Raw genomic sequence first — 22,586 nt, forward strand, 5'->3', positions numbered from 1 at the left:
CTACTAGCCACAAGTGGCCATAGAGGCTGAAGAAATGAAATTTTATTTATATGTAAATAGTCATATGTAGCTATTAGCTACTATACTAGACAGGTCTGGTTTAGGTAATTCATTTTGGTTAGAGGGCATGAATTTACAGATCCACATCTATGGATGGAAAAAGGAATCCATGAGAGTCACTGCCTAGAAAACTGTCTTCTCTTCTTAATGAAGACAAAAGCCAGATGTTAAAAACAATCCATTTATTGGGTTTTAAACTAGTTACACAATTGAAATCATCAGTTTGGCACTACTCTATACAGGGATTAGGCCTGTGTATGCTGACAATTCAATACTATACCGGGACCTCTGCTGTGCTTAGGTCTGTATCGAGTCATTCAGCAAGTAGATACTAAAAAATATACTGTAGTGTTCCTTTAAGGAAGACTGTACAGGGTGTGTTCCAAGATGACATTCACCAACTTGTGAAGTACTTTAACCTAGAAGATACCTTGCATTCTATAAACTTGTCACAGGCAAACATGTGGTGTTTGCATTTAAGGATGCACACAAAAAAGTTACATAAAAATCCAGACATTCTAACGATAAGTGAACTCAAACAAAAACCCCACACCTCAGCTTTTGTAACATGAAAAGATAGAGAAAATAATTTAAAAACACAAAAAATAGCATTCAATTGGTACAAAAGCCAAAATTTACTATAATAAAGAGCTACATGTGAATCTTTACAAATTAATTACACACAGGTGCTGTGTAAAAGGTTGCATCTGTACAAAGTCTTGCCAATGCTATCTCTACAGTTTATACAGTCTTTTACATCTATATAACATTTATTAAACAAGTCAATTAAATATAAAGACTCAGTCTCTCAACGATTCTGCAGGCAAAAAAAAAAAAAAAAAAAAAGAAGAAAAAAGAAAAAAAAACAAAAAACCAAAAAAGAAAGAAAATTACGAAATTTCCACATACACAGCAGTTTTCCATTAGGTGATGTATAACAGTTTTCAAAGAGGATCCAATAGTATATGCAAAGAATACAGGTAAAAATCAATCAGTCAGGGTTTTTGTTGTTGTTGTTGTTTATTTTCAAAATCACACATTGTATACACGCACAACAATCAATCAAAAATTTATTCACCAAACCCCCAGTTTTTCAGCAACTGCTCTATCAGCACCAAAAACTCCAGTCTGTAGGAAGAACGTAGACAAAGACTTCACTTCTGTGTCTTGGTGGAGTGATCCATCAGGTCCTTGGTTAGGCTCCAAACTTGGCTCTCTTTTACTTCCCTCTTCATGGCTCTCCAGACCCAAGGCTCTCAGGCTTTGATTTATGGCCTGCAGCCCTACTACCATCTACACCCAACAGCCATTTGGAAAAAATTCAAAATAATTTGAGATGAGTGAAATGACAGGACCTGTATTACAGACAGGTATTCTCCATTACAAGTAAATTGTTTCTTAGTGATTTCCTAGACTCTGTTTGTTCTTGGATGCCATGATCATATTGGGTAATTATTTCTAGTCTGAGACACTGTGGCTTTGTCAGATGCCTCAAAGAAAAAGTGTTCAGTATTCTGGAGATACTTCCAGACAAGTTAGGTAATCAAATGGCAGCTGAGAGCCTGTGGAACGTAGACTAATGAGACTAAACACAGAAACCACCAAACCGATGAGAGCTCAGCAGAGGCGGGGTTTAAAAACCTGCAGAGAGCCACCACAGATGGTACCTGAGGATCTGGAATTTTTGATGAAAAGAGCTTGAAGTGAGGACTACTCATCTGTATCAGGGAGGAAAAAAATTTCAGTTAGACAACAGAACATGCAAGAAGTGAGATTTTCTTTATTCTTCTTATCCCAGTGGAAAGGTTTCTGGGTTCTCATCTTTAATTCAGGATGAAAACAAAAAACAAAAAACTTAAGAATACAGATGAAATGTTCTCATAATTGTACAGTACCTAAGGTCCTTGGGGCAACCCAGAGTGCCTAGGCCCCACGCAGGAGGCAAGTAAGAACACAATTTCTCTTAACTAACCATTCCCAGGCTACTGAGCCTTCTCATTTATAAAGGTCCAAAAGCAGGCACATCAATTCTCTGCTTAATACCCGAAGCAGAGAAACAAGGAAGAATTTTCTGGAAACTTACTTCCACTGGTGATAGCAAAAGTCATATATATATTTTAAATCTAAACGGTGACATCTAAGAATGTCAGAAAAAGGAAAAAACTTAGGAACACCTACTTCCCAATCACCAAACCAATGACATCTGCCTGGGGATGCCAGACTTCTTTAATCTCAATTTTGCTGACTCACCCTTCTATGCATAATAGCATGGTGACACAAGGAGATCAGTGAGAACAAGCAGCTGGTCATCTGTGAATTGCTGTTTGTGTTCTTGCCAGTTGTCATGGTGCGTCCTTCGGAAATTGGATAAGGTCTTTTTTACAGTCATCTGTAGAGTAGGCAACGCACACACATTTTATTTTAACCTCTGAAAAACTAGGATAACTAGTTTAGGATAGTTATGTATTTAGGATACATATGTGTTTAGTTATCCTAGTTAGTGTTTAGGATAACTAAGTAAAGATCCCTCTAGACTTCAGATCTCACACTTAACCGAGTGCTGCAAAACTAACAAGCCAAATGGAACTTGGCAAAGCCACCAAGCTCACTTCTTTAAAACTATGAGCTGCACTTTAGGACAAGTCCCTGGAACTTACACCGCATTATTAAACCAGTTTGAATATACACCTACATCTATTTACCAAGGTGAAAAGGACAAAGTCATTGACCTTTTCAGCTATTTAGGTACATAGTTATTCATGAATACTACCATCACAATTTCCTGTTTAATATTAGCTCCCAGTTAGATACTTCCTAGGTATAAAATGTTAGTGAAGTATAAAGATTAACTATCCAGACAACATTGACAGTATTTTACTTCCACTGAACTGGGAGAGACAGAAGCTATAGTATTTTCCTTGCTACCAAAAGATCTCAAATATACACAAAAGCAAGGCCTCTGCAAGATTTTAATAATCACTGATGAGCAGGCTTAGCCCTGGCAGAGGTAGCAGCAGCAGCAGTTTTATCATAGCTGAAGGTCCAGAGTGAATGGGAAATTATCAGCATAAATGATTTCTTACAAAACATCACTGATATAATATGCATGCAAAGAAACTAACAAGAAAGATTTTACCTCAATAGGCTGCGGATCATTTAGATGTGCACTGAGATTCATAAGGAGCTGGGGCATCCAGGTGGGAACATCATAAGGACTAGAAAGAACACACGCACCGAGTCCTAGCACCCCAGCATGACGTTTGACCAACTCTGCAAAAAAACACACCAATGTATGTTCCAATATTTACAGGACTCTACTGCACGTGTTACAGTGAAATGAAATTAGTTTTCAATTAAACTAGTGGTTTTCAGGATGCCTGGGCAGCTCAGTCGGTTAAGCGTTTGACTTCGGCTCAGGTCATGATCTCTCGGCTAGTGAGTTTGAGCCCCACGTTGGGCTGTCTGCTGTCAGCTTGGAGCCTGCTTCAGATCCTCTGTACCACCATCCCCCCCCCGGCCCCTCCCCTGCTTGTACACTCTCTCTCAAAAGTAAACATTAAAACACACACACACACACACACACACACACACACACACGGCTCTCAGGTGTGCCTGGATGGCTCAGTCAGTTAAACATCCGACTTCCCCTCAGGTCATGATCTCATGAGATCAAGCCCTGCATGGGGCTCTGTGCGGACAGTGCAGAGCCTACTTGGGATTCTCTCTCTCTTTGCCCCTCCCCTACTCATACCCTCTCTCTCTTTCTCTGTCTCAAAATAAATAATTAAAAAATATATACATATATAGTTCTCAAGCAAAGCCACTATAACATACATTGGCATTTTATTGGAAATTGCTATTAGGTAACTATATGACATAATTAAGACTCTCCTGTAATCAGCACTTAGGAGCTTCACATTCCAAGCATGTCCCATAAATCTGATAAGCCTCCTACTTATTAAGAATCTTTCTATATATTTTTCATTCTTCCTGTGACTATGTAGTTAGCAGTCGCAATGTCAGATAGTTCTTTCCAACCATGTTTTTTTTAAAGATTTTATTTTTAAATAGTCTCTATACCCAACATGGAGCTTGAATTTACAACCCTGAGATCAAGAATCACATGCTCCACCGACCAAGCCAGCCAAGCGCCCCACAATCATGTTTAAATGTCTCTTTAAATGTGACATGGTAATCAGATCTGATTCTCAAACAGACTGTTTATCTTTATGCTCCGTTAGAGTAGAAACTTCTACTCTGAGAGGACTCTTCTTACCCTCCCAACAAATGGCTAGTGAAGTAGTGAATAGACCCCTTTCCAAATAAAAGCAAGGCTGTTTTTACTTTGTATTTTCTTAGTACCTTTATACCTAAGCAATAAAATCTAAAAAATATTTTAGCCTCTCCAAAATAACTAATTCATGTAGGTGGGTAGACCTGATTAATTTAATAGTTGCATGCAGCGGTGTATAGGTTTCTTTGTTTTTATTATTATTATTATTATTATTATTATTGTTATTATTATTTTTTTTTTGAGAGAGAGAGAGAGAGAGGATGAATCTTAAACAGGCTCCACAACCAGCACCAAGCCCAACTTGGGGCTTGATCTCACAATGGTGAGATGCCATCACGACCTGAGTCAAAATCAAGAGTCAGACACTTTACGACTGAACTACCCAGGCATCCTCAGGTCCCTTTGTACTTATCTCAATTTTTGCTTTTAAATTCCAGGTCTTGCCTTAATAGGCAAAGCTCATTAAAAGCAGGGACAACCTGGGGCGCCTGGGTGGCTCAATCAATTAAGCATCCGACTTCAGCTCAGGTCATGATCTTGCAGTTCGTGAGTTTGAGCCCCGTGTCAGGGAGCCTGCTTCAGATTCTGTGTCTCTCTCTCTCTGCCCCTCCCCCACTTGTGCTCCCTCTCTCAAAAATAAACATTGAAAAAAATTATTAAAAAAAAAAAAAAGCAGGGACAACTATTTCCAGTACCCAGGTACATACAAGTATTCAGTAAATATTTGTTAAGTAAGCCTGGTTAATTTCCCAAAGGATATGGGTATTTTTCTACCAGCACAGTTACCTGCAGAAGGAATTGTATCTCCTACAAAACCAGGGTCTCGCTTTCTTTTCTTCGGTAGTTTTGTTTTGCAAAGTTGCTCAAAATGAATCTGCATAGGACTGTCCATGGTCAGGAAATTACATTGTAACAGACCACTTAAGGTGGTAGCAGCCATTTCTCGAACCTGTAGAGATAATCACTTCTTTTAGAGTTGAGATCCTACATCAAGTGGAATGCTAGGGAGGGTGGTTGCGGAACTGGGCTGGGGACTTTCCCTGGCATTTGTTTGCAAATTGTGTAAATACTCTCACATGCTATTTCTTAATGGAGACTTCATCAGATCCTCAAGGGGTCTGTGACCTCAAAACGGATGAAAGCATTAGGGTTGCAGAGAGTAACATACAAAATTAAATTTCTCCATAAAGCATTTTCCCATTGACCGACAGTTCTTCTTATCAGGGCTATAACTGTTTAAAAGCAGTGCCAGAGCCTAACATTAAAACAAAGTTTTCCTGGAGTCCAGATCTCTAAAATCTACTGCTATTGTTGTTTTCATTGGTAACAGAGATACAGGACAATTTCTGCAATGGGCATATATTGTAGCTACTTCTGTGCAATTTACTTCTTAGGAATCTCACAAGCTTATGTCAGACTACAAACATCGTTTTCAGAAGTGCTAAATGCAGACTGTATCATTTCAAAGTGGAATGGGAACTCAAGTTTTGTTGAAAACAAAAAAGCAGTAAAATGCTATCTTCTCAGATATATCACAAAATTCCTGCTAAATATTCATAAAGACAGGAAATAATGATTTGAAAAAAAAACCTGAATATTTTGCTATTTATTGCTTCAAAAGGTTTTATCTTAAATGTTTTAGTGTTGACAGTTTTTGCATACTTAACATTTTCATCACACTATTAAGTGAATTACATTATAAAATGTTTCACTACTTCATATTCGGTAGCATTATTTCTTTTAATACCATGATTCATTTTTATATCCAACTATTGATTAGAATGCTTTCAACTTCTATTGTGCTAAAAATATTCTTAATTTATGTATATAATTTTTTTCCACATTGTTATGTGTTTTCTTAAGTTGGATCCTAAAAATTGGGATTACTAAATTCCAATGTATGAACAATTTTACTGTGAATTTTGTGGCTATCAGCTGCTTTTCAAAGAGCCAGTGCTAACATACGATGACAGAAGACTAATGTGGAATACTCATTATATATCTTGACAACCCTGTCATCATCATTACACATTCTTTTTTTAAAGTAGGCTCTACACCCAAATGGGGCTTGAACTCACGACCCTGAAATCAAGTTGCATGCTCTACTAAATGAGCCAGCCAGGCACCCCTAAAAGTTTTCCTTTAAATCAATAGTTTTCTTTAAACATTCCTCATTTAGATTATTATAACGTTTTTTCAGTATTATGAGTAGCTGTCACTAATTATTACTGATACTCAATATTCTGTTTTAAAAAATATGACAGAGGTGCCCGGCTGGCTCAGTCAGTGGGTGGAAAACGCGACTCTTGATCTTGGGGCTGTGAGTCTGAGCCGCACACTGGGTTGAGAGATTACTTAAAAAAAAAAAAAAAAATCTTTAGGAAAAAAAAAAGAAAGGTAGTTTTAATGAATGGCATGGTTATACTTATAGTAGCAGTTATGCTTACGCCTACTACATGGAATATAAAAATAATTATGAAAATGTTCTACAAGGTCCAGCCAAACAGTAAATGCAATTTAATGTGATTACTGTAATATTTAAAATTAGGAAATACTGATTTCAAGATTTCCACCTTTTCATTTCCATTCAAGTTACTAAAAAATACAAGTTAAAAAGTTATGGATAACTGTAAATATTTACATTGAAGTCTGTTGTGGTTGTCATAACCAACTGTGAGTATCTAAGGGACTAGACGATATTGGCTCCCAGAAAACAATAAAGCTGTACTACAAAATGAATAGGCTCATTAGGGAGGTAGAAAAATTTCCATTCCTAGTTTCCTACTGATATAATCTATTTTCAGTGCTCTCAAATAGAACATATAATTACTGGGAGTGTTCTACCATACAGAAAACCCATAAAGCCCATAAAATTAAAAAAGTACAAATTTCACAAAAATTTCAATGAATTTTCTTTACCTAAGGCCAATTTCAAAAGTTGTATCTTAATCCGTATTTACTACAACATGCTTTTCTTACATTTGGCTATTTTAACTAAGAGATTTATCTTTTTGTACAAAATGTTAACGTAACCTCACCTCAAAAGCTACCTTTAATTTCTCTACCAAGAAAAATAAAAAGGGGCAACAATCCTATTTTAAGTCTACTGGATAATAGCATTTGTGTGTGGATTTTTATTCTCTTGAAATTGCCTTCATGGACATTCCTATTAGCTCTTAAGTTAGTAAGGAAAATATTATCACCTGCAATTTCACATATAAGAAAACTTTGGTTCAAAAATGTTATCTGTCCACGTTCAAAGAGATGCCAGAACAAGTACATGCCCAATGTTTGTTTCCATTTGTACGACAGGAAGTCATGATTAGGGTATCAAAACCAATCACACAGAGTATGTTAAAATGAAAGTTACTTTTAATAATTTACACTTTAAGAAAATCAATCAGTGCATACTTATTAAAGAGGGGGTAGGGCATGATACCTTCTTTAAATGTATTACATTTGATTTGCTGTATCTCAAACTTTACCTCTAGTTGCTCATCCTCCAAAAGACTTATAACCAGCCACCTGATGTCTTTAACTGCATCTTCATTGTTAAGGAAAATAAAGAGGTTATAAAATACCATGGTCTGGAGGTAGGTCAGTACTGTGTATCTAGCATGCCAAGAACTGCTTCTTGCTGTCTGTAAATAAGAAGTAGGAACAATGCAAACAGTGCTACCAAGAACAAAAATGACAGAAATTACACACAAATAATATAATCTACTACAACTCTACTTTTACAAGTATAGTTAGAGCAAGCTCATGTCCTATATCCTTCTAAATAAAAGGTTGCATAAACTATTTCAGGTGAAGTTAGTTATTTAGAATGGTTGAAAGTAAAGGGAAAGGAACACATTCAAAAGTCAACTCTTGAAGAAAATTATTTATAATTAATGCTCTGACTCCTCTAAGAGTTGCACATTATTATTATTATTATTATTATTATTATCATCATCATCATCATTTTTAACCAGAAACCGGGAAATACAAGTGAATAAAATAAAGGGGATATTGATGAAAGGGAATGACCACCCCCCTCACTCATAAGCACATTGTATCTGAGGTGCTTCAGTAAGTAACTCTTTGTGTATATAGAAAATCTGGGGGTTGAGTGATTGCCCCCAAGGTCACACAAGTTGGTGGCAAAGGCAGGTACAGAATCTAGGTCTGTTTCTTTGGTCAATATATGTCTTCCCTCATACTAAAAGAAAATTCAAAATGAAAAACAAATTTCAGGTTTTATGTGCACTACAGCGGACTCTGTGAAATTCTTAGAATGATATACCAAGTTCTAACAAAATCATATAAATATTTGTTATACACTCTTACTTGTTTTAGCACCTGAAGTACCAAAGGCACTTGATGAGGGTAAAGCAACCCCTGAGACATTAGTGACAAACATAACTTTGCATCTCTTTTCAGTTCATCATAGCTATTGTCATTTTCCACTGGGGCAATCTAGAGAACAATAAAAAAGACAAACACGTAATTGAAAATAACAGCCAAGAAGTACAAAGGCAACCTTACATAAAAAAAAAATCACATTTTACTTTTAAAAGTAAACTTCTACGCAAATTTTCAGATATATACAAAAACTAGGGAATAGTACAAGGAGTCTCCATAAAATCAATTACCTCTTCAACAATAACAAACTCACAGGTAACCCCCTCATTTTTGACAACATCCCCCAATTATCTGAAGCAAATCCCAGACATACTTCACCCACGAAATATTTTATTATAGATCTCTAAAAGATAAAACTTACTTATTAAAAACAAACCTGGAATGACATCACCCACTAAAATTCATTATAGTTAAAATATAAAGTGTACAGTAGTGTTCAAATTTCCCCCAATTATTTTGAACATGTGTTACTGCAACTGGTTGTTTGGAATCTGGTTCAATATAATGACCACACAATGTATTTGGTTCATGTGGCTCTTAAATGTAAAAGATTCTGTGAAAAAATGTATTTTAAAAAATCTCTAAATTCTCTCCATCCTCTTTTAAAAGTCCTTGCCTTTTCTCTTATTTTTAAAAAAATTTTTTTTAACGTTTTTTATTTATTTTTGAGACAGAGAGAGACAGAGCATGAACGGGGGAGGGGCAGAGAGAGAGGGAGACACAGAATCAGAAGCAGGCTCCAGGCTCTGAGCCATCAGCCCAGAGCCCGATGTGGGGCTCGAACTCACGGACCACGAGATCGTGACCTGAGCTGAAGTCGGACCCTTAACCGACTGAGCCACCCAGGCGCCCCTTCTCTTATTTTTTAAATGTTTATTTTTGAGGTGGGGTGGAGGGGCAGAGAAAGAGGGAGACACAGAACCCCAAGCAGGCTTTGGGCTCTGAGCTGTTAGCACAGAGACTGACGTGGGGCTCGAACTCAGGAACCATGAGATCATGACCTGACCTGAAGTCCTATGTTTAAATTTTTTTTTTTTTTTTTCAGCGTTTATTTATTTTTGGGACAGAGAGAGACAGAGCATGAACAGGGGAGGGGCAGAGAGAGAGGGAGACAGAATCGGAAACAGGCTTCAGGCTCTGAGCCATCAGCCCAGAGCCTGACGCGGGGCTCGAACTCACGGACCGCGAGATCGTGACCTGGCTGAAGTCGGACGCTTAACCGACTGCGCCACCCAGGCGCCCCTTGAAGTCCTATGTTTAAACGACTGAGCCACCCAGGCGCCCTGCCCACCCACCCCCCCCACCCCCATTTTTAAAACAAAGTGGAGGAAGGCCTGGCTCCTTAGTTTTGTATTGTCCCCTATAAATGGCCTTCTCTTATTGCATCCCTGTGGTGGCATTCATTGGCTCCAGCATGATTTTTTTCAAGTTTAACTGTTTGAGTACAAAATAAATGGTGTGTACTTCCTTCATGTATGGTCAGTATTCTTTGTGATGAACCATTATAAAAAGGTTTGCAAAATGCTGACACTCATCTCTTCTTCATAGAGAAAAGCCTTCCCTCCTTCAGAATGTTTCCTTCCTATTCTCCAAATGCGAACAATAAATTTTTTTTAAATGTCATTATGAACTAATGAATTTCAACAAATTTAATGGTTTTAATCTTAGTGGTGCTCAAAATGGCTCCTGAGTCCTTTAACATAACTGTAACATCCTTGGTTTCTGCTATAAGATGAATGAGGTCTATCCTGTACATTTCTGGTCCAAACCTGAAATTAGCTATTTCTCCAAGGAGCCCTGATTCTTCTAGTGGGAAATGATACCTAGAAATCATAATCCAGGCACTACGAGTAGTGATCACTACTAGGCTGATTAGTGGTTATGAATTTTTGTGGACATTGCTAGGAAATAAGCATATTTTCTAAAGAGAAACAGATCATGAGATCATACTGATGTTTTCAAATTTAGGATGACTGAGATTTTACTAAACAGCTGTATTTTTATATCTCTTGTCACTCATGCTAAAAATTTCAGTTCCTATTGCTAAAAAAGGAACAGGCTCAAAATGATGTCAATTGCCCCCAACCCTGCAAACCAAGACTTAACTGTAGTTTTCAGGTAAGTCACGCCCAGTAATATGACCATCACCCAGGTAATTTGGAATTATCTTATCAGTGACAGTAATAGTAAACTCCAAGACAGACCTTTGCCCCTCCCCTACAGAAAGATGACCTTGTTGGAAAGAGTCCTTTTTGTGTATGCCCTTCCTTGTCCCATTCCCTTACAGCCTTTTAAAAAAACCTTCTATGTTGTAGAGTTCCTTGAAGCTCCTTTCTATTTGCTAAAGGGGTATTGTCCCCATTCATGATTACTGGACAAACAAACCCAGTAAGATCTTCAAATTTATTCTGTTGAATTTTTTTTTTAACACTATTGGCAATTATTATTTGTCTTCGTTAAATAACATAATAGCTTCATACCAATATTATAGGATGCATTTCTCACAAGGCATGCATGATTTTTTTTAAGTTTATTTATTTTGAGAGAGAGCGAGAGAGCACGCAGAGCCTAATGTGGGACTGGATCTCATGAACCGTGAAATCATGACCTGAGCCATTATCAAGAATCAGACGCTTAACTGACTGAGCCACCCAGGCACCCTGATTTTCTGTTTTAAAAGTCACCACTCTGTGTATTTATCCTTACAACCAGTTACATAGTGAGGTGAGATTCATTTCATTTCGCTTTTTGTAAAGGGAATTTTCACTTAATTTTGTTTTCTGATCATAAAAAGTATTTTTAAGTCTCCAAAGACAAATTGGTAAAATAAAGTACACTTAGGTAGCCTTCTTTGTCCCCAACCCTTAAATAAGTGTCCTCTAAAACAGCGTAAGTATATTTTATTTCTTTTTTCAAAATTTATTTATTTTTGAGAAAGAGAGAGAGAGAGAGAGAGAGAGAGTGCGCACACGTGTGTGCATGGAGGAGGGGCTGAGAGGAGAGACAGGATCTGAAGGCTCCACACTGACAGCAGGGAGAGCTGGATGCAGGGCTTGAACTCACAAACTGTGAGATCAGGACCTGAGCCAAAGTCAGACACTTAACCGACTGAATCACCCAGGCACCTCTCTTGTTTCTTCTGAAAGTATAGCTTTAATATGGGAAAAAAATTATTTTTCTCTAAAACACTAAGGAAGTCAATTTAGGGGAGATATTCAAAGTTTAGTATTCCCAAATTTCTTTGCATACCCATAACAAATGGGAACTTAACCATGCCTTTACTTTAACTATCCTTATTTACCCAGCTTTAGCCTGGTTACTCTGAGCTCTCTTTTAGTCCTTGGGCCTGCTGAGTCCAGTTGTAGCAAGAATCCTGACAAGTCTGTTTTTAGAGAAGACCTCACCCTCTGTATGTGATCCAATTCCTGACCTCCACCTTTGGTATCTGATCGTCATGGGCTGCTTTTCAGGAAGAATCCTGTCAAGTCAGTTTAGCAGGAATCCCCTGCCCTTGATGTCTCCTCTTAGTACACTATCCACTGACACCTCCTCCCATTCGTCTTGTTGGCTAAGTATCCGCAGCTGTCTGCTGTATTAGGCTTGGAGCCCAGTCTCTCTCCCCCACTCAGTCTTGACACCTATCGCAACAGACCTAAATAAAGTCTTCCTTATGATTTTAACAGGTATCAGAATAATTTTTCTTTAACAACTAAACCTCCAAGTAGAGTATACTAATTCACCATGTTAATTTCCCTTAGCAGACTTTACTAAAACCAGCATATCAGATTCCATCTCAAATCAATCGAGAAAAGATAGATTATCTTGAAAAGTAAGCTGTACCTTTACATCAATACTTTATATAAAAGTAATCATATCAATTTTCTATCTTATACTGCGAATTTAAATTCAAAAGATAAAACCATAAAAATAAGACAAGAGTTGTTTAAAAAAATAATCTTGGACTAGCAAACTTCAAAACATCATTAAAAATAAAGAAACTTATGAAAATGGAACACCTTTATAACACAAAAGAAAACTGGCAAAATACAGATAGCTGGCAGAAAAATAAAAAGAGCCAATGTACAAGGAGGCAGTCTCACTAAAGAGGTACAGTGATTTTATTTTTAATTATTTATTTATTTAAAGTAGGATCCATGTCCAAAGTGGGGCTTGAAGTCACAACCCTGAGAGTAAGAGCTGTATGCCAACCAGGCACCCCAAGAACAATAATTTTTATTTGACCATCAAAGATTTAAGAAACATCAGGGTTTGTGGGAAAGAGATAAGACAGGCTCTTTGGAGGGCAGTATCCACTAAAATTACCAACGCAAACAGACCTTTTACACAGCAATTTCATACACAGCAATTATCCTACAAAAATACTCATATTTGCAAAAGACTATTATCACTGTTTTTTTAACAGCCAAAAGCTGGGAATAACCAGTGACCATCCACAGAAAACTGATTAAACGGTAATACAGTTGTCATTATAAAGCGAGGCAATTATGTGAAAAGATGGTCCTTATCAATTTGCAGCTTGAACTAGTTCTAGTTTTTGTACAACAAACCGATACACACACCAACCAAACTGGTGTATGGTACAGGTGTGTTCACAAAGGTATAAAAAGATACACACCAAACAAATTCAGCGTAAAAATTATTACAAATACCCAACAGTACAAATCTCCAGGCCATGTAGATGGAGCTGTTTTCCTTTGTCATTTAACTCCTCCACAATAAAAATGAGGTGGTTTAGAGTTTGGTTAGTTGAACTGTAGTATAAAAAAGAAGATACTCGGGGCGCCTGGGTGGCGCAGTCGGTTAAGCGTCCGACTTCAGCCAGGTCACGATCTCGCGGTCCGTGAGTTCGAGCCCCGCGTCGGGCTCTGGGCTGATGGCTCAGAGCCTGGAGCCTGTTTCCCATTCTGTGTCTCCCTCTCTCTCTGCCCCTCCCCCGTTCATGCTCTGTCTCTCTCTGTCCCCAGAATAAATAAACGTTGAAAAAAAAAAATTAAAAAAAAAAAAAAAAAAAAAAAAAAAAGAAGATACTCATTTGCTGCCAGGCCTACCATTATCACCAGAAAAATTTAAGGTGACTCACTCACCTATTGAATCAGTAGTCTCTCTTCCTACCATTCATGAAAAAAATTTGTTTTATGAATAAAATTAGGACATAATGTTCTCAAGTTGAGAATAGATTAAAATGTTCTACTAAAACCAGTAAAATCCTGAAGTCCAATGGATAAACTTCACTATAAAGAATATCATGTTCCAAAGCAGCAAATTAACCATTATTAATTACCAGCATAGGATAACAATTCATTTGGAATAGACTACTTTTATATGCCAGTGAGATAAAAATCTCTTAGATATAATTTTTCAAGTTTTTATTTATTTAAGTAATCTCTACTCCCAATGTGGGGTAGAACTCACAACCTTGAGATCAAGAGTCACATGCTCTTCTGACTGAACCAGGCAGGCACCCCCAAATCTCTTAGATATTTTACTTTGCAGGGATTTTCTCTATGAACAACATCCTGTTTGTGGAACGAAAACCTTTTCAGTTACAAATAAAGCCTCTAAGTTTGGAAGAGTACTCCCCCTCCAATATTTTTTTAAAAAAGTATTTATATATTTGTTTAAGTAATCTTTGTACCCACTATGGGGCTCAAACTCATGACCCCCAAGATCCAGAGTCACAGGCTCTACCAACTGAGCCAGGCCATCTCCACAAGAGTACTTTCTTCTTAGTTCATCTCAAGAAACAACATCTACATTTCTTTATCAGCAACTGCTCTATAGGTAAGTTTGCCTGAATCATACCAACTCACTTCAACTTGAAAATTTTCAACTTTAATATTTTCTTAAAAGCATTATTTTTCTTTCTAGATATGACTTTTAAAAGAACACATGTGTACACTGTCTTAATGTTCTAACTACCATATGTGTAATTATAGAAACACGAAGATTCAGACAACCTTAAAGTTTGCGAATGTTCATCTGGGACCGAAGGGGGTATACACCGAAGGGGTGTATAGACTTATACACAGTATAAATTGGCTAAATGGTTTCAATTTTCTGATTTTGAGAATACAATGCAGTTTAAAAAAAATGTAACTACTAGAGAAAATTGAGTGAAGAGTATGTGAGACCTCTTTGAACTATCTTTGTAACTTCCTGTGCATCATTATTTTGAAATAAAAAGTTTGGGGGAAAATGTGCCCATGAAATTTAGGGGCTTTCTTCGGGTAATGCTAATTATTATCATTTGCTTTCTGGTCACACTACAGAACAGACTGACATACAGTGATTTGGGTTTTCCTTAAGATATGAAGTAAGAAAGGTGTTTTATGGTCTATTTGTAGCATAAATATGTGCATTTCTTTGCCAATTTATTCATCCCTCCTGCTGATAACAACAGTTTGATTAACTTTGGAAAAGCATCCTTTTCTGTCATTCTGGTAGGTCTGTCAATCAAGGGATCATACAGCCTAGCCAAAGTGTAGCAAGAGACCCAAGCCCGGCCAATGAGACTTTTTCTGGACATCTGAAATCTTTTTTTTTTTTTTTTTTAATTTTTTTTTAAATGTTTATTTTTGAAGGAGAGAGAAACAGAGTGTGAGTGGGGGAGGGGCAGAGAGAGAAGGAGACACAGAATCTGAAGCAGGCTCCAGGCTCCGAGCTGTCAGCACAGAGCCCGACATGGGGCTTGAACTCACAAACCGTGAGATCATGACCTGAGCTGAAGTTAGACGCTCAATTGACTGAGTCACCTAGGTGCTCCTGGACATCTGAAATCTTGAAGAGAGAAATGCAAGGAGACAGCATCTTGAGGAGGCTGTTAAATTCTGTTACCTAGGTCCCCAGGTACTGAACTGCCTAGATATTTCTAAGTGATCTATTAATTTCTGACTGAGCCACCCAGTCACCCCAATGGCATGTAACTTTGTACAACATCTGTAAATTTTTCTCTAAGTTTGGTATATGCAAAACTATTATTGTACAGTGGTGAGTTTTGATGAGCCCTTAGTGAAGTCTGAAATAAGATATATAATACATCCTCTCTTCCTCCCTGATTGTAGTCATCAGAACTCTTTATTATTCCAAACTAAAATGCGGTTAGGGGCACCTGGGTGGCTTAGTCAGTTAAGCGTCTGACTTCAGCTCATAAGTTGAACTTAAGTAAGTTATGAACTTACAGCTCATAAGTTCTGTGAGTTCATTTGAACTCACAACATTGGGGTCTGTGCTGACAGCTCAGAACCTGGAGCCTGCTTTGGATTCTGTGTCTCCCTCTCGCTCTGTCCCTCCCTTGCTCTCTCTCTCTCACAAAAATAAATACTAAAAAAAATTAACAATAAACAAAATAAAAAGCACTTAAAGATTATTAACAAAAATACTCTACAATAATTACAATATATACAAGTATCTGACACCGTGCTCTCTGCTTTACAGGCATTGTCTCATTTCATCCTTGCAACAACTCTGTGAGGGATATTGGTATTATCCCTCACTTTATATATAAGGAGTCAGTCTTACAAGTTCAGTAGCTTGTGCAAGATCACAAAATTGCACCTCTCACAAACAGAATTTTGAAGTAGGTCTCTTTTTTTAAGTCTAAAGCCAATGTTGTGTAAACTATTCCTGTTTGAAAATCCTCTTCCTTTAACCTTTAGCGGTATGCAGACTCTTCAACTAGAATAGGCAAATAATAGAAACTTCCACTTTGATATAGATTTCAAGGTTTTTTGTTTTTTGAATTGCTACACAACTGTTTTTTGCGGGATGAGATATATAACACTTCATTTAGAATCTAAGAAGCATCTCAAGTATGTCCAAAACAGAATTTCGGATCTCATCTCTTACCATTTCTGAGTGCCTCCCACAGTTTAATAAGCAACAATGTGCTTTCAGACTCCTTTCTTTATCTTCACTCTACAAAGCTGATGTGCATGCAAACTGACTGCTCATTTGTGTGCTGTATAGTGTCTTTGTACCCCAGACCCCACTCACCATGATGACCTAAAGCAGATTCTCAATCTCAACATCTGAAGATGCAGGTGAAATGTTAGGCCTGTCACAAGCAATTCATACAATACAGCTTTCTGATGATTTCAGTTTTATAAATGTCACATGGATTCAAAATATCCTTCTATCAAACCTCACTCTCATACACCTCCTTACTGATTTTTTTTTTTTTTTAATTCTACCCCTAACATGGGACTGAAACTCCCAACCCTGAGATCAAGAGTAACATGCCCTTCCAAATGAGCCAGCCAGACTCTGCTCTCCTTCCTCCCTCCCCGTTTCCCTCCCTCCCTCCCTCCCTTCCTTCCTTTCTTTCTTTCTCTCTTTCTTTCTTTCTTTCTAAGTGAAAGAAAGGGGTAGAACTCCAACTATCCCCAAGTTCACCGCACATTATGCATGTAAGAACCTATGAGATCATGTTCTATATCCACTGCTTATGTGGCAGTGGAGAAAAGTTTAAGCACCACTGACCTAAAGAAAAACCCTATGTACCCGAATGACTTACAAGTAACATGGACCTATATACACTAATAGCTACTGTCCATTCTTCTATCCCAAAAGATCCCAGAGGTGCTCATGGGCTTTAGGCCCTACACAGAATTCTTAGAAGTATTTTAGTGGTGAATCTTTTGAAAATTACTATGTAGAGCTCTATTTTTTGAAATTTCCGAAAGACAAAGTATACTGTGGCAAAACAGAAGTTTAGCATTATACTTGCCGAGAAACAGTAACAAGGACGTTCCTACTGAAATGGTAACTATATTGAACAGTAACTGTCAAGTAGTGGTGATGTCTGTCCCAACGGTGTCAAGAGTGGTGATGTCTGTCCCAACGGTTCCAAATGTGCAGTGATACCAGGCTGCTTCCTAACCACATGTGACTGTGGACTACAACTGTGGCAGCCAATGTATCAGTCTGCGACCTTAGTTTACTAGCTTCATCATCCGACTAGATGATAATTAGAACCACCTCAGGTTATACCTTTTGTCAATGTCATTATAGGATTACCAGAAACAAGTTATTTCTGGCAGATATTTGTTACAAGCTATTATAGTCCCATTGAACACTGTAAAATAAATACGATATACTGTATGTAGAATATTTAATAAAACCTCAGATTATACACTAAATAAAAAAAATCAGAAATAGCTACATTCAAAAACTTCATTGTGTCTTTTTTTTTTTTAATTTACGAATATTTTCCTAAACTATTACTTAGAAATTGGTTATCGGTAAAACAGTACTGTCTATGAACTCTTCACGTATCTGTCAAGATCCTAGGCTTACCAAATGCTAAAAAGATTATTTCAACAAGTATTAAACTACCATCACCTCATGATTTCCCTGCAACTATTCTACTTCTTAGAGATCCAACCAGCTCCTACACAGTCTATAAAACTATAAGCCATCAGATGATAAATATAAAATATAAATTCCCGGTGAAGGTCAGAAGGGGATGCATTCTTTTTTTTCCTCTCCTTTCCAAGTTGTTATTTAGATTCCAGTTAGTTAACAGAGGGTGATGCATTCTTAATTTCAGCCATAAACTTACCTTAAAAAACAAAGGTAGAAGTTGAAGTTGTTCTGTGACAGCTGTAGAGAAGGATCTTCCGGCACTAGCCATCAGCCATTTCAATACTATTTGAAAACACACACACAGAATCAGTCTTTGCTATACAGTCAGAGAGCAAAAAGTAGAATAATATTGTAGTGCTGGTGTCAGAGAGTCACTCTGATAACTCCGGTAACTAACTCTTCAATACTAAGAAAGAGATCATCTACGTTACTTCATAAATTAGACGCTCACTAACCAGCATGATGACAGGAACCACAATAACGGTTGTCAACCAACTAGGGTACCAAAGCCACTCTCAAAAAATGAATCAGCAAAATTATTAACAACCTACTAAATAGCAACACCAACTACAAATTAAAACTAGCCTTCATTAATTTTCATGCAGTAAAAGTGATAACAAGTTAGTTGTTTATACTTAGAATGCTTGAAAAAATTTTAAATATAAAAGTAACAAGACACCTCCGATAACCAAGACAATTTTGAAAAAGAACAAAGTTAGAGGATTCACACTTTCAGATTTCAAAACTTACTAGTAACTACAGTATTCAAAATAGTGTGGCACTGACATAAGGACAGAGAGACATATAGACCAGTGGAATAAACTAGAGAGTCTAGAAGCCCTCACACATATGGCTAATTTTCAGTAAGAGTGCCATATTCAATAAAGAAATGAGTCTTTTCAACAAATGGTGCCAGGAAACTGGGTACCCATCAGCAAAAGAATGAAGTTGACTCTCACCTTACACCATATACAAAAATTAACTCAGAGCGAATTAAAGATCTAAACTTAAGAACTATAAGTACAAAACTCTTAAAAAAAACTTAAAGGAAAAACTTCATGACATTGGATTTGGCAATGATTTCTTGGATATGATACCAAAAACAAAGACAACAGAAGGGAAAATAGATAAATTAGACTTCATCAAAATTAAAAACTTTTGTACATCAAAGGATACTAATATTAGACAGTAAAAAGACAAACCACTGAGTGAGAAAATATCTGCAAATCGTATTATGAGATAAGGGGTTGATATCCAGAATATATAAAGATCTCCAACTCAATAACAAAATTAATAACCTAGTCCAAACATGGGCAAAGGACTTGAAGAGACATTTCTCCAAAGATTTAAAAAAAAAAAAAGGGGGGGGGGAAATTAGCAAATAAAAAGATGTTTAACTACTGATCATTAGGGAAACACATCAAAACCACAGGGTTATCTTTTTCACACTCATCTGGATAGTTGTAAGTCACAAAAACAGAAAACAAGCATCGGCATGAGCATGAAAAAAATGCAACCCTCTTGCAGTGCTTGCTGGTAGGAATAGAAAAAGGTGCAGCCAGAAGAAAAGAGCTTGGTTGCTCTTAAAAATTAAGTCAAACATAGAATTACCATATGGTCCAGCAATTCCACTTCCAATATCTCAAAGAATTGAAAACAGGGACTCAAAACAGATACCCATACAATACTGCTCACAGCAGCATTATTCACAGTAGCCAAAAGGCACAAATAGCCTACATGTCCCTCAACAGATAAATGGATAAATATTGAAAACACTATGCAAAGTTAAAAAAAACAGGCATAAGAGGACAAATATTGTATGATTCCACTTATATGAAGTACCTAGAATAGGCAAATTCAGAGACCGAGTGGAATGGTGGCTGCCAGGGCAACGGGAGGGTGGGAACAAGAATTTACAGATAGGAATATTGGGTGCAGGGCTTCAGTTCTGCAAGATGAAGTAATGGAAATGGACGAAGGCAATGGTTGTACAACAACATGAATGTATTTGATGCCACCAAACTGTAAATTTTATATTATGTATGTTTTACCAAGGTAAAAATAAGGGGGGCGGGGGGGGACGACAAAAGGATGATCTAAATAAATGTCTGTTTTGTTCTGTTCCCCCCCACCCCAGTTATAAATTGTCTGTTTTTAAGTGAGTTTCTATTAATTTTAGCCACTCACTAGTTTTCAAGAGTTTAATGCCTTGAGTTCGTTCATCTTCTTCACCAATTCCATTTTCTTCCATAACATGGTTCTGAATTTCTTCATCCACCTCCATGAGGGGTTTCAGTTTGTCTAGAATTCGAGCAGTAAACTCAGGGACCCGAGGGGATGCTGTTGGCGCCGTGTTTGGCAAAGAAACATCTATCATAAATATGTAGGTCAGCACACTGTGAAATGAAATATGTACAATGAGAAGAAATCCCACATTATCAATAAAACTAAGGTTCAAAAGTGATGACCCAAGCAAAATAAATATTTGAATGATGACTCCTGTGAGAGAGTCTCTCGTGCTGTGCCTAGAATTTGGAGGCACTGAGAACCAGTCAAATGCTCACCTCTGGCTTATGAGCTCACTGCTGTCCTGTTTTACATGATGGCCTCCTGTCTAGTGTCCCAAACACAATATATAACACAACTTGAAGAGTACCATGGAATTCAATATAACATAACCAGTACTATGAGACACTAAAATTTAATTTAAAAAAAGAACTCAAGAAGTATACCATACCACAGAGAAAATAATACCTACCTCCCTATTCTTTCCCTAACATTTTTGTAAACCTGGGTGAGTTTGGGTTCCAAGTACTTCAGTAGTCTGTGCAATAGCTCCGGCACTCTCCACTCTTGCTGGGCAAGGCCACCTTGCAGCACATAGAGTCGACTAGAATTAAAGCACAGGACAGTTGTGTTAGAGCCTGTCCCTGCCTTTCCATATGACAGTATAGATTAATGGAGTCTAGACTCTACTTCAAATTGTTTCATTTTCTTACCTAATAAATAATAAAATGGACAATTCAAAACAGCACCTTTATGAAGATTTTATTACTTTTACTGCATCATTTTCTCTGTATTCTCATTTCCTCTCCACTACTACATAATCAAAAGAAATACTGACTTGAGAATATGAATTGATTTCTAAGCATCAGAATATTCCCCATTAAATAGTAATAGCAACAAACTGTTATTCTTGTCAACAAGATTACCTAGATTTCCTTCTCTAGTCTACTAATTTTTTCCAGCTCCTTATATTCCACACCAAGAATACTTTTCCTTGAAAGGATTACTCTGTTCTTTCCTAATAAGAAAGAGTGAAAAAGGAGAGGATGTGATGAAGAAGTTAGTGTTGTCATGACATAAAAAAGCGGCCCCAAAAGAAAAGATCTGACAGCGGAGATGGCTGAATCTAAATTTTGTCTGAATTGCTCAGGTTGCCTCCATTTTTACTTCTTCCCAGCTGGAGAAATAACTCTACTTAGTGTCATAAATTGTACTGAACTGGATCATTCATCTCTCACAAGAAAACAGTTACAACATCTAGCCTTTAGGAGTATAGACAGTTCACTTCCATTTACACATCAAGAGCAAAGCTGTTATCTTTTGTTGCAAAATCTTTTGTTAACCTTGTAAGTTTTCTTTTTATTTACCATGCATCTACAAAGGATCCTCCTTCACCACTCAATGGTGATTCCAACAGTAGCTCAAAGAGCCAATGAAGTTTCCGGGGATCTCTGCTTTCCTGTGTTGAAAACATAAAATAACAATAAAAAGAGGGGTCCTACAATTTTCTATATATACCAGATCCTGTTAGTTTAAAAAATTTTCTTTTTAAGTTTATTTATTTGAGAGAGAGAGAGAGAGAGCGAGTGAGCGAGCATGTACATGAGCAGGGAAAGGGCAGAAAGAGAGAATCCCAAGCAGGCCCTATACTGTCAGCACGGAGCCTGACGCAGGGTTCAAACCCACGAACTGTGAGATCATGACCTAAGCTGAAACCAGTAGGTGGACGCTTAACCACTGAGCCTCCCAGGCGCCCCTGGATCCTGTTATTTTAGCAGTATTATAAATAAATACAAGTATGAGGGGAGAAAATCAAACTAAAACTCATAGGTTAGTCAAATCCAAATATAGCTCATGTTAGAAAGACTAATAGTAAGAAAACTGTTCTTAGCTAAACGGATTGTCTTTAAATCAAAGTTTACAAGCTAGGGACATATTTAATGTGGAAAGTAACATCTATATAACCTTGTATCATCTGGCTTTTACTATATGTAAGTCACATTTCCAGATATATGATACAATTTGCCATTTAATCTAAGAATGCATTACCATGACAAAGAAGATGTAATTAATAATCACTTAAGAATTATCACTCAAGGTTTATGTGAAAGGCTAAACAGCCATCTTTAATTATGTTAGATGACAAAAACATGAAGAA

The 22,586-nt window shown here is 37.2% G+C and overlaps 1 protein-coding gene across 2 annotated transcripts in view; it reads right to left on the reverse strand.

The window, feature by feature from the left end:
- Window positions 1-227: 227 nt before the first annotated feature.
- Window positions 228-22,586, reverse strand: part of PSME4 (proteasome activator subunit 4) — a 100,505-nt gene continuing 78,146 nt past the window's right edge. For both annotated transcript variants that reach the window (XM_045446049.1, XM_045446050.1), the window contains exons 38-47: window positions 21,796-21,887; window positions 20,901-21,032; window positions 20,330-20,538; window positions 18,339-18,424; window positions 8,684-8,812; window positions 7,840-7,995; window positions 5,141-5,303; window positions 3,197-3,330; window positions 2,311-2,449; window positions 228-1,778 (exon numbers count right to left, since the gene is read on the reverse strand). In XM_045446049.1, the coding sequence (XP_045302005.1) occupies window positions 2,315-2,449; window positions 3,197-3,330; window positions 5,141-5,303; window positions 7,840-7,995; window positions 8,684-8,812; window positions 18,339-18,424; window positions 20,330-20,538; window positions 20,901-21,032; window positions 21,796-21,887 (1,236 nt within the window). In that variant the 3' untranslated portion in view covers window positions 228-1,778; window positions 2,311-2,314. The remainder of the gene's footprint in view (window positions 1,779-2,310; window positions 2,450-3,196; window positions 3,331-5,140; window positions 5,304-7,839; window positions 7,996-8,683; window positions 8,813-18,338; window positions 18,425-20,329; window positions 20,539-20,900; window positions 21,033-21,795; window positions 21,888-22,586) is intronic.

The sequence above is a fragment of the Leopardus geoffroyi genome, chromosome A3 (genome assembly GCF_018350155.1).
Source record: "Leopardus geoffroyi isolate Oge1 chromosome A3, O.geoffroyi_Oge1_pat1.0, whole genome shotgun sequence".
NCBI lineage: Eukaryota > Metazoa > Chordata > Mammalia > Carnivora > Felidae > Leopardus > Leopardus geoffroyi.